This window comes from Serpula lacrymans (genome assembly GCF_000218685.1).
Source record: "Serpula lacrymans var. lacrymans S7.9 unplaced genomic scaffold SERLAscaffold_10, whole genome shotgun sequence".
Classification (NCBI taxonomy): domain Eukaryota; kingdom Fungi; phylum Basidiomycota; class Agaricomycetes; order Boletales; family Serpulaceae; genus Serpula; species Serpula lacrymans.
In genome coordinates this window covers 1,060,760-1,071,779 of record NW_006763299.1, presented here as the reverse complement: position 1 = coordinate 1,071,779, position 11,020 = coordinate 1,060,760, and the positions used below count along the sequence as shown (strand labels likewise).

At 46.2% G+C, this 11,020-nt stretch overlaps 4 protein-coding genes across 4 annotated transcripts; 1 reads left to right on the top strand and 3 right to left on the bottom strand.

Annotated features, from left to right (window-relative positions):
* Positions 1–74: 74 nt before the first annotated feature.
* Positions 75–2,809, bottom strand: SERLADRAFT_473162 (uncharacterized protein; the record flags this gene model as incomplete). The annotated part of the gene is made up of 12 exons (XM_007320879.1): positions 75–343; positions 409–647; positions 707–745; positions 798–1,182; positions 1,251–1,421; positions 1,475–1,507; positions 1,563–1,590; positions 1,644–1,755; positions 1,817–2,190; positions 2,254–2,344; positions 2,405–2,538; positions 2,597–2,809. 12 exons carry the CDS (start codon positions 2,778–2,780, stop codon positions 184–186), a joined length of 1,950 nt encoding a protein of 649 aa, XP_007320941.1.
* Positions 2,810–3,043: 234 nt separating this feature from the next.
* SERLADRAFT_350684 (glycosyltransferase family 39 protein) lies at positions 3,044–5,753 on the bottom strand (the record flags this gene model as incomplete). Its single annotated transcript, XM_007320878.1, has 10 exons — positions 3,044–3,134; positions 3,197–3,527; positions 3,586–3,879; positions 3,936–4,424; positions 4,482–4,595; positions 4,649–4,832; positions 4,895–5,057; positions 5,108–5,216; positions 5,272–5,576; positions 5,641–5,753. Coding segments are annotated over 10 exons (2,193 nt in total), but the record flags the coding sequence as incomplete, so codon positions are not given.
* A 1,277-nt stretch (positions 5,754–7,030) lies between these two features.
* On the top strand, positions 7,031–9,121 carry SERLADRAFT_473159 (uncharacterized protein; the record flags this gene model as incomplete). The annotated part of the gene is made up of 19 exons (XM_007320877.1): positions 7,031–7,178; positions 7,232–7,245; positions 7,300–7,398; positions 7,453–7,462; positions 7,524–7,541; positions 7,599–7,624; positions 7,677–7,702; positions 7,753–7,784; positions 7,851–7,875; positions 7,945–7,972; positions 8,035–8,077; positions 8,129–8,229; positions 8,290–8,349; positions 8,402–8,429; positions 8,482–8,539; positions 8,600–8,624; positions 8,683–8,803; positions 8,863–8,944; positions 9,013–9,121. The coding sequence occupies 18 exons, from the start codon at positions 7,035–7,037 to the stop codon at positions 8,917–8,919; spliced, it is 915 nt and encodes a 304-aa protein (XP_007320939.1).
* A 283-nt stretch (positions 9,122–9,404) lies between these two features.
* SERLADRAFT_473158 (uncharacterized protein) lies at positions 9,405–10,545 on the bottom strand (the record flags this gene model as incomplete). Its single annotated transcript, XM_007320876.1, has 4 exons — positions 9,405–9,688; positions 9,763–9,893; positions 10,013–10,092; positions 10,143–10,545. The coding sequence occupies 4 exons, from the start codon at positions 10,321–10,323 to the stop codon at positions 9,574–9,576; spliced, it is 507 nt and encodes a 168-aa protein (XP_007320938.1).
* Between the last annotated feature and the right edge of the window lie 475 nt (positions 10,546–11,020).

Here is an 11,020-nt window from a genome sequence, read left to right as displayed (position 1 = left end):
AACGGAGATGCCCTTGGACTCTGGCAGCAAACACCGAACCACAGCTTTTGCTTGCACCAAACGCTCAGTCCAATGCTCTTCAATAGTATAAAGTTGTATAATTATCATATAGAAATCTTAACAATGGGTCATGAATGGTCGTAAACACAAAATATACAGCGTGAATATTATTGTAAGAGCTGTTCACTCGAAGGGCATTCCTTCAACAGCATTGCCAAGGGATATCCAGTTCGCAAGGACGCTGTCCGTGAAGCTCTGTTCATCTCGAGCGAATGCTTGTACAGCCTGCGTGATTAGTGCGTTCTCCCTGTTGTGAAGAACCACTCGAAGTTCATGCCACATCCTATGGAGAACGACAGAGGGAAGATGATCAGCTAATATCAGCAAACCGAAATTCATTCTACTTACGATGCACGGATAAATACCCGCCTGCTCAGTAGAGAGGCGATTGTAGCTTGATCTTTCTCAATGATGCCAATGATGCGATCCGCCTCTTCTTGCCAGCCATCCTTCTGTGCAGCTTTGATTCCTTCCATTTTCAGCGAGTTTGTATCCACACGCTTCTTCAACCGTTCCACGTTATCAACAGAGAGGCGGTCATGGCGAATGAAAAGGTCTCTCATGGCCATGTAGAGATCGCGCTGGCTCTAAAGCAAACATGATAATCAGGTACACTGGTGCTTGATAAAAATGAGAAAAGCCTCACCTTCAGCGACTCCAACGTTCTGTATAGCAATGTTCTAGTCTGCAGAATGATTCATTTTGGTGTGATCGTTCTGAGTCTAAAGACTACATACCTGTTGCTCCAACATGTCTGACTGTCTCTGCATATGCGTAGCAACCTGCCCAACACCTTGTCGGACACCATCACATAATTCACAATCATCGCCTCTCCAACAGGTTTCGTTGACTTCCGCTACCACCTTAAGTACGTTGGTCAGGCGAGCTATATCTGCCTGCTCATAGAATGCAGAGGTATCCGAATCCGAAGTGTGTGTTGAAGCAGCAGAAGAAAGCGGAGAAGGGAACAAAGAGAACGCGAAGTGAGCCGGTAAGTAGGTGCGTCGCAGACTTGAAGGGATCCGTACCGCTGCAGCTTCGCGTCTCTTGATGATGCGCTCCGCTAATATGCAAATCCTCTGCCACTGTTCAATGAGTGGGCTTATCTTGCTGCGAACAGATCTTTGGGTGCGATATTGAGTAAGACAGATCCCAGTGAAGATACGAGGCCGACACCATTTGCAACATACGTTAGTTTTTCCTCCAAGTCACTTGGGATCGTCATCTCTTCAACATGGTCTATCCGCTTGCTCACCGATTCTTCATCCAAAGAGACAGAAGAATGCTTTCGCCATGTTTCTAATGAAGGCTCTGTGAGAAATACTGCCAGTAACCCGTCTTCCTTGATAACTGGGTGATTGCTTTATGTTCAATCAACAAAAAGTCTTAAGGACAACATGTGCACAAAACATACATCACAAAGTTTAGGAACCTGATCAATCCTTTCCTGTAATACCGAGTCAGTTACAAGGACAGATGCCTGCCATCGTGTTCATTCATACCTTCGTTGCTCTAAGAATGCTTCGTCGGCTGTGAGAGCCATCAGTGCTGTGCGCATGTGAAAATGAAAGTATCTAACTTACGTTGTACCCGTTTGGGTGGCAGCGCAGGTAGTAGACGGAAGGGATAGCGCCGTACTAAGCAGTCCCACAGGAACACAAACTCGGAGTATCGTCGATGAACAGCTGCACCGCGCTGGCAAAACAAGGTTCATTACAATCCCTCTTAACTCTTTAGAAAGAGTAAAGACACCTACGTCTGTCGAAATCTCATATACAGTGTAGCGATTCAGAATGAAGCCTTGTTGGCCCTGTATAGCGATATTCACTGCCTCTTGCTTCTTCCACCAATCCTTCGGCAAGCCACTCCCAGAAACAGTCGAAGGCGCGCCGTTTACTATTGTCCTCGTGTCATTGTACTCTCCAGCACCACCAAACCGCGAAGCACTCCAGGGATCCTCGGATGCATAGGCTGGAGCAGGAGACCGTAATGGTGGTCCACTGTTCTGTCTATAGTTGGGATATGGGGTCGTGAAAGCAGACGTGCTTGGTTGCAGGGATTCGAGGTTCAAGCTGGGTTCCGGTAGATTGTTCTGTGATGCCGCAGCTGCTACTTGTTCGATGCTGATGTCTGAAAAGCAGTGCACATAACGTTGAAATGAATTAAAGGCTAATGTGCGATAAAAACACGAACCTCTGCCAGACTGTGCTAATGCAACTAGTGCTAAAGCGATGTAGAACTCCAACTTTGAGACTCTTGGGCGAGAGCTGACTAGATTCACGATCTGCAATGATGGTTAGTTAGCGTTCAAAGTAAAGTATGTAGAAAAAAACTAGCTAGTCACCCTATCGACAGTTGCTGCAGGCAATGATGAAGTAGCGAGAACGCGAGACAATGCATTCACAGACGTTTCTCCCGAATTAGAGGTGTCAGCCGCAGAAAACGCCTTGTGATATATCGCAGGTATCGAAGCATCCGCTGGCACAAATTGGTTAAGATTTCCTTGAATTTTCTTTGAATATTCAAATCGACAAACCTATAACGGAGCTGAATGTAGATGGAAGAGAAGAGATGGGCGGTGGTGACGGTGTTGGAGCAGCACTCCATGGATCGAGACCGTCGTAAACCGAGGCAGACAGAGGATTCTCTGCAACAAAACTACCCCCGAATCCGTTGGACGTCGACCCGTATCGTTGTGCGGGTCGTGGGGCGTTGAACATTTCAGATGGCTGTTTTGCGAGCAAGCGTCAAAGAACAACCGTCAGCTGGGTTAGGTACAAATGCTATAACCGCGAGTACCCGCGTGAGCGCCGACAAGTCAAACATGCTTAGGTATACATTTCAGTGATAAGCTTATGATCCAGAATACTGATCTCTAACGTTGACCATCGATCCGACAAAAAAATTCATTATCTATGTACAACCTATAGCTACTACTATATCGATTCGCTCTCCAAAAAAAAATTTGGGGACACTCATTATTCTATGGTATCACTTCAGCATTTGTTTTTGCAGCAAAGTGCAGGGTCCACGACGACAGTAGCCGCTTCTGATTAACAGTTTCTCCATCCAAGCTGCAGAAAAGTGATGAGCTCCCTATAGAAAAATAGCGCGAAAAGTGAAAAGTGGAACTTACCCTGGAGTACCATACGTGAGAGGGGACATATACAAGAACATAACAAACATAAGAATTGCAAATACGCCAACAACGACCGGGCCTTGCACGCCGAGATCAGCCAATTCCTCAGGTCGCCTACGAGTTGATCGGCCAGCGATTGATATTGGGTAGTTGACAGTGTCGGACAAAATGAAACTGAGGACGGCGCCAGCCACTAATGCAGATGCAATGTGTGATGGCAGGTAATGGTGAATGAACAACTGGCGACTCATGACAAAGAAGGGAAGGTAGTGGACGGCCCATATAACAACGAAGAAGCCTGCCGAATTCCAAAGGCGATTGCGAGTAGCTACATGAAAAGTTTAGTCCTGTGTAAACACAAGAAACATATTGATAGGTGAACTTACGCTCCGTTAAAGGAGTCAGTCCTCGGCGGCGTGCCAGTAAATCAGCACCGATAATGCCAATAAAGATGGACAGCGAAATGATGCATGTCCACCATCCAACGACGTTGCCGATCAAATAGATTTGCTTCTGGGTATCATTCTCAGTCCAGAAACTAATTCCACTCAACAGGAATGGCCAGTTAATGGGACTGCTTGCATAAGGATGCGATGCAGTGAGTCCGGCATTGTGTTGAAGCATCAACAGTTGTAGCTCTGCGAACTTCTTGAAGAAGCTCATCTTCTTTGGCTCCTTCACTGATGGTTCCAATGGAACCTCAGCCGGATCGACTCCTGATGCAAATATTCAGGACGTTCATCATCGTCTAACATCAAACTGTACCCACCTTCTTGAGAGATTATGCTATCAACAAACCATGTTGCAGATTTTTCGGTAGGATTTTTGTTGCCATTGATTTCCTGTTGCTTGAATGCCCAGTCAGGGAGTTGTTTACTGTGCGTCCACATCGAAACTCTCGTAGGTGCGTGCACAAGCCTGAAGTGGCTGGATTTGCTCTTCCAAGCATCCCCCTCATTGCCATCAACTAGGTTGAGATAGAAAAGCGTGTCGTTGAAGCGAGAATGATTGTCTTTGGGCCACGTAGTGAACTCTTGGTTAGTAGGCATCAGTGGCGACGCGACGTCGTGAGTAAGAAGGAAGCTTTGGGTATTGACATGCAGAAGTTGGATGAGGTCTTCATGTCGTACGATACGGCCAGGACCAGTCTCTGGCAGTGCCTTAGTCGGAATGATTTGCCAATTGTTATTGCTATCTTCGTGTCCATAACCAGTAACTTGTTGTCCTATTAAACAAGGTCATTATCGCCTGAACCTGAAAAGCACGGTGGCAGAAGTCCTACCTTGACTGCTAACACGTCCATCTTCATACGTTAGAGGGTATCGTTCAACATGCGAGTGCAAGAACACTTTCGTGTCCTTGTGCATAAGTGTCACAGTATCATAGTAGCGAAGTTCTGTCCGTTGTATAGTCGTTAAGAAAGGCCGTTCGGGGTAATATAATATTTACCTTGGCTGTTGAGAAGAAGCTCATTTCCTATCAATGTCTCTTGGAAGGCTGGGCTCATAAAGGTATCGCCAGAACCAGAATGAGTGAGGACAGCAAAGTGAACATAGAAGAAGGACAGGTAGATGATCACGGGCACAACAATGAGGCCAATAGCTCTGGCCATAAAGTGTTTCCAGAAAAGCTCCTGTAAAACGTAGTCAATTTCCCATAACAGTATGGTAAAATGAATCGTTATCGTTACCGTACCATTGTGTGACCCTTTTTGTGATCCAATATATCCCAGAGGTCAATCAAAACTGCAACGCCGATTGTGACGACAGTAAGGATACCATTCACTTTGGAACCCCAAGTGCAAGCCATGAAAAATCCAGTAGCAATGAGCCAACTCCACCACTCCACCGAAAACTCCCTTCAGCAGAGTGAGCATTGAAATAAAAAACGGAGGTAACGATGACATACCAGTAGCGGAGTTTACGGAACCGTACGTATGAGTAAATCGTGAGCGACATGAAAAACATAAGGGTGGCATCCAATAAGATAAGACGGGATTGGGCAACGTGAGCGTTATCTGGATCAATCATAATACATGAAATACATGTTTGCAGGGGAACGATGCCACTCACCAAACAGCACGATAATAGCAGAGAAAGCGGCGATAAGAGTGGAATAACCGGTTTCTTTCATGATAGCGTATACGACGGGGATAGTTAGACTACCCAAGATTGCAGGCAGAGCCCTCATTCCAACGTATGGTACATGGTTGTCCGAATAGCTGTCGCCGATGTTCTCGAAGGTGAAGTGACCATCAAAGCCGACAAACCAACCGGCAAGTCCAAAAAGAAGTTTTGCAAAAGGAGGGTGGACATCAAAATAGTACTGGCGTGAGATATAATACGAGGCAAATTTTCCAAAATGAACCTCATCAAAGCTATTCCAGAGGTAAGAGTGGTCAATTGAGTGAAATTGACTCGTGAAGCTGAACATATACTTACACTACTTGGTCTGGTTGATTGATTTTGTAAAAACGTAGTGCAAATGCGGCAGCTGTCAGTACTCCTACGACAGCAGCGCTAGCTTGTGGTGTATCAAGTGCCTGCTCGAATGAACTACGTGTTCTCTAAGTCACAACGATGTCAGAAACATGGTGTTGGTGTTGGGTGACAAGATAACATACGGTGTTGTGTATGGCACTGACGTGGTCATCGTCGTCTAGGTCATAGTTCGTATTTGAACCATGGGTGGTCGAGACATGTTTTCGCTGGCGAAAACTGCTGGGGCTCGTCGCCATTGTGGACGAAGTTCAGTTTGCTTTGACGGAAGCTTTTCAAGGTGTTTGAAGAGTCTAAGAGAGAAAGCGCGTTGCAACTGAACGGGATGTGGTATCCGGGGTCCTCGCTGTTCAAGGACACGTGCCAGGCAACATGATCGGGTTTCTCCAGTTGCACCTCTGCACTACCTACTGTAGACTCAGTGTAGAGCCTTCAGTCCGACCGCGACGTTATGCAGTCTCAAGGGCCTTACAAATACAATTATCATCTTATCTTCTCATCAGCTATCTCCATCTGTGATTCAATCCTATCTAGGTTCGAATCCGTACCAAAACCGCTATCCTGACATATCAAGGAATTCCCAGAAAGCAACAACCCCAGCTAGAGTTATCGTTATCGGATCTAGTCCTTCGAATGACCGGCCCAAAGGACTCCCAAATCTATACACTGGTAGGATATTACAGGTATTCGTGGAATGGACATAGTTGTCGACTTCCTGCGGCAGACTGGTTGCCTTGCGGAGCTAACATTGGTCATATGTGTGAGTCTATCAACTTTGCACTGTTGTGCAAGCAGTGGTCATATTTTGGTCTACGTACTTCGGTGACAACGATCCCAACAGTCACATAGCCTCGAGTGTCCCATCAGAAGAAGGACACCCGTAGCAATGCCAGGAATAACTTCAATACATTGGAATCGTTCTCTGAACCTTGTTCTGTTAGCTAAGGTTGCCTTTAAAAGCAAGTACCCCATTCAATGTGACAGTGTGTTATCTTTGTCCAAAAAACTAGGGACTGACTTGTTTGAAAATAGGCAACATACCCCGCAGTGAGGACACGCTTCACCGCAGACAGTCAGTCTGGTACTATGTATATGTATTCATAGTTATTTTCGTCATAACGGCACCATTGTCGTACCAAAGATTGACGCTTGCAACGCTGCTGTAGTGAGAAGCTCATCACATTTGAATTGATGCGAACAGGTATACTTTAATATGAGGAGTCCGAGGTGATGGGCGGTCCGCCCTGGCAAGTGACTTCAAAGTTTAAAATGAAGACGGGTATGTAAGGGACAGCTGCTATTGTCTGACAACCCCCCCTTCATCACACTCGTTATTCATGGCACCCTCACCCGTCATCGCCATTATGCAGGGTGGCCTATGTGGCACACTTGCTACTATGTTCATGTACGGTATTATTTGCATGCAGGCGTTTTTCTATATCCAAAATTACGCAAGTGACAAAAAACGACTCAAGATCTTGGTGTGTTCACCCGTTTCCTTCCATGTCAATCATTAACGTGTAAATGTCTTTAGGTCGCTAGTATATGGTTGGTTCCAGTCATCTTCATAATGTCATACGATCACAATATCTTCAAATCCAGGTGTCTTGAGACCGTCCACACAGCATTGTCAATTCACTTCGTAGAACACTATCTGATCTTGAATTTCTATAACCCTGAAGCTCTGGAATACGTAGTTTGGTGCGTCACTTCATCAGGTTGTCCGTATTGTTGATTTGCTCACGGATCGTTCAGGAGCATGAGTGTGAGTAGTGTAGTTGCAGTCATCGTGTGTTTACAAAACCTGAGCTTTATCCATATCTTAGGTTACATATATTGTCGGCGTAAGTGCGACTTGTTCTATTACTTTTCATGCAAAGCGTAAATGCAGTTGTTTTCAGTTCGTCATTGCTTTTTCTGTGAACTTGTAAGGCTATCATGTTCCACCTTTCAATATTCTGGCTAAAGGGCATCTACAGATGCTTTATCTGGCGCATCTGGCTTCGTAAGGATACATTCTCTCGTGACAGCGCAGCTTTTCATTCATCTTTAAAGTGGGCAAAAGTTTATGGATATCCTCGTGTCTTGTATGTTAATTCTGTGCCTGTGCATTAACTACTGTGCCTGTCAAGGCTAACTTTCATTCATCTCAGGTTATTCTCGCAACCATTCGATTCGGTCAGTCCCACAGCTACACAATTCATTTCCACACGTAACGCTGAAGTCTATCATCCAAAAATTACACAGGATTCGGCGTGGGCAACTGTTCAATGAGGTCGCCTTTTGCTTTCTTACTTTCGTTTACAACTCCAATCTGATAAGATATCCACCCCTTAGTCTTCGCTACACATTGTGGGCAGTTTTTCGAGACCGTGTCTACGTAGGTCTCCTGGATGATCATGTCATCATCCATATCTCACTTCTGACATAGCCGACCATGGTCGCGGGCTGGGTACTTTCTGTTCTGGCAGACAGTGCCATCGCCTGTGCTTTATGCTGCTACCTTCATGCTCACAGAACCGGTATAAGACGGTAGGTTCTTCCATTATGTTATATACTACTTCAAGTAATATATATGTTATATATATTCAGGACCGACAGTATCATCAATCGCCTACTCTTGTACACAATAAATACAGGGGCTATCACCTCGTGCGTTTTTGCTAAATCTTAGGTTCTACTTGCATTAACGTCGATGGTGTAGCTTTTTCGCAGTCCTTGTCATCATCATGGTGCGTGAACGAGGTAGATGGCAAGACAAATTGTGGCTCATTCACTTTCTAGTTCCTCGCTATTCCGGACACTCAAGCCTTTGTCGCCTTCGTACAGGTGCAAAGCAAACGTATGCATCATTAATAATCAAACTCAAGTAAAGAAAGTTCTGATGTCAGTTATCTTTCAGTATACGCCGTCTCTCTCCTTGCGAGGTGCGCTCTTTACTTTCAGATATAACATGTCAACATCCTCATCATCAACATACCATAGCCTCAACTCTCGTAAATCAACCCTGCAGAAAGCCCAAATGGCAATTCCAACTGATGTATCACTCGCCTTCCTACCCACGACGAGCAAATCGGCACCACTATCACCTTTCGAAAAACAAACAGTGAGTCATCTGCTCTTCTTTCTCCATCACGAATCGCCTTGAGAGAGAAGCTCCGATAGCGGCGTATTGAGATCCATCAGAGTACCGATGTCTACAACCACCAGGACGACCCATAGCCTATAGGGGCATCTTTGCAAAGAGGTACAGATCTCCCATCTTAAAAAATTATTTCGCTGCATTCAGCTCCTTATCGTATATTAACTTTCTAGGACGGCCATGACTTATGCGTATGTATGTTTGTATACCACTCTAGCACTAGATTTTGATCGGTTCAGATGTATAACACCCTTCTCCTGGTATCATGATGACTTTTATTTTTGGACCGTTCGGTTCGCGTGGTTCACTGCTCTGGGATCTTCCACTCTCAACAGCGGGTGGAGACGTTTGAGACGCTGACGACGATAAACTTCTGGCAATAGCCATATCAGCGTGACTGTAGCCTTGCCTTGGGCATCAGCACTCAGTCCCAGGGGCATGTCTGACCAAGAATCTGACCCGAGAGCAGTGTGAGCGATGGAGCAGAGGTGACGGGGAGAGCGGATAATATGATGGGCCTTGGATGACAGGTAGCCATGTTCCCGTTTTCGCCACTTCTAATTTCATCGATCCATCATGCATCATGATCGATTCAAAAGCACAATGCAGGCTTTAGAGGCTATATACAAACAAACAAACAATACGGCACCTCCACCTCCACCTCCCTCCAAATAGCCATCGTACACCCTAGCCTCTTCACCATCCATTTAACATGATCATCGCTCAGTTTCCATTCAAGGAGAGATAGACTTCAACATCTCCGCATCCAACGGCCACTGCTTCCCGATCCAGGTCGCCAGCTCGGTGTGGTCTTTGAGGGGGTTGCCTGTGTTGGGGTGCACGAGGACGCTGTGCGTGCGCGTCAGCGAGTGAGTGACAGAGTGAGTGAAGTGAAAGACGACATGGTGGGTTTTTTCACTTACGAGCACGGTCCGCGGTTAACGACGAGCCAAGAGAATAACGCGCCGGTCTGGTGCGGGTTGAACGTGTCCACTTCAAACATGGCGGTGGGGTGTGGACCCACGGGTTTGTCCCAGAACGGGTAAGTACGAAGCTGGAAAGAAAAGACAGTGTGAGCACACGCGTGGGCAGGTCAGAATCAGAGTAAGGCTCCCCCCAATGACGGCGCTGTTCCGAGAGAAAGAGAAGAGAGACAAGAAGAGCTAAACTGACCTCGGGAAACTCCTTTATAATCTTCTCATGCAGCTCTTTAGCAAACTTTGCGTCCGATGCGATGTTTTGCATGTGATAGACTGGAGGCAAGAGTCAAGAAAACCAAGAATTATAATCAAGAAACACGCACTATGGAAGTCAAACCCATTCGTAGACGGCATAATCGGCGCCTGGAACGCGTCGTACGCGACAGACCGAGCGCCTGGTGTGATGGTGGTAGGCACGGACGCGCCTTTGGCTTGCAGCACGAGCGCCTGGACCTCTTCGCCTGTCATATCCTTCGAAATGTTGTTGAGTGCTTCGACGGACATGGTCTAGAGGATTGGTGTGCGGTTGTGTGGTGAAAGTGAGATGATGAGGGTGAGGGAGAAGGTGTGTGTATGGGATGAGGATGAGAACGGATAATCCGTGAGGGGACGTTTTATACATACGCCCAATGAGTCCGAGTCCGAGTCTGACCCTGGACCTTCCACGAGACTGCGCTCACTGCACCGCTAAAGAAAGCAGAACATGGCGGAAGGCAGAAGCATGACGAAAGCTTAGCGGCATGGTGCAGCGATGACTGTGCTGAAGGAGACCGTGTTTTGTAATAGGGCGAGGACGTGAGTCATCTTATCTGATAAGGGAACGTCTTGATCCATAGTAATATTAACAGGTTTTGTTTTGGAAATGTCGTTACTAAGGGCCCGTTCGGCAGCCACCGAGCCGACGACTACACATGCTCAGGCTCCTCCCCATCCACTCTTTCGAGGTTCGAATTTATCCTAGGGACATATAGATTAGATAAATGATAAGATAATTTTTTGCAAGTCAGCTGAACTTTGATTCTGAACCTCTCCACACTGGACTTTAGTAAAGCAAGTCAGCCACAGTGACTAGTGACCGTCAAGTGACGGCTGACTTCGAAAATAACCCACTTCAAAATAAATCCTGTTGACTGTCTCGAATTATCTGTGTTTCAGCATTAATAGCAATGGCTCGGATGCCTGCTTCAGCCAGTGTTGTAGC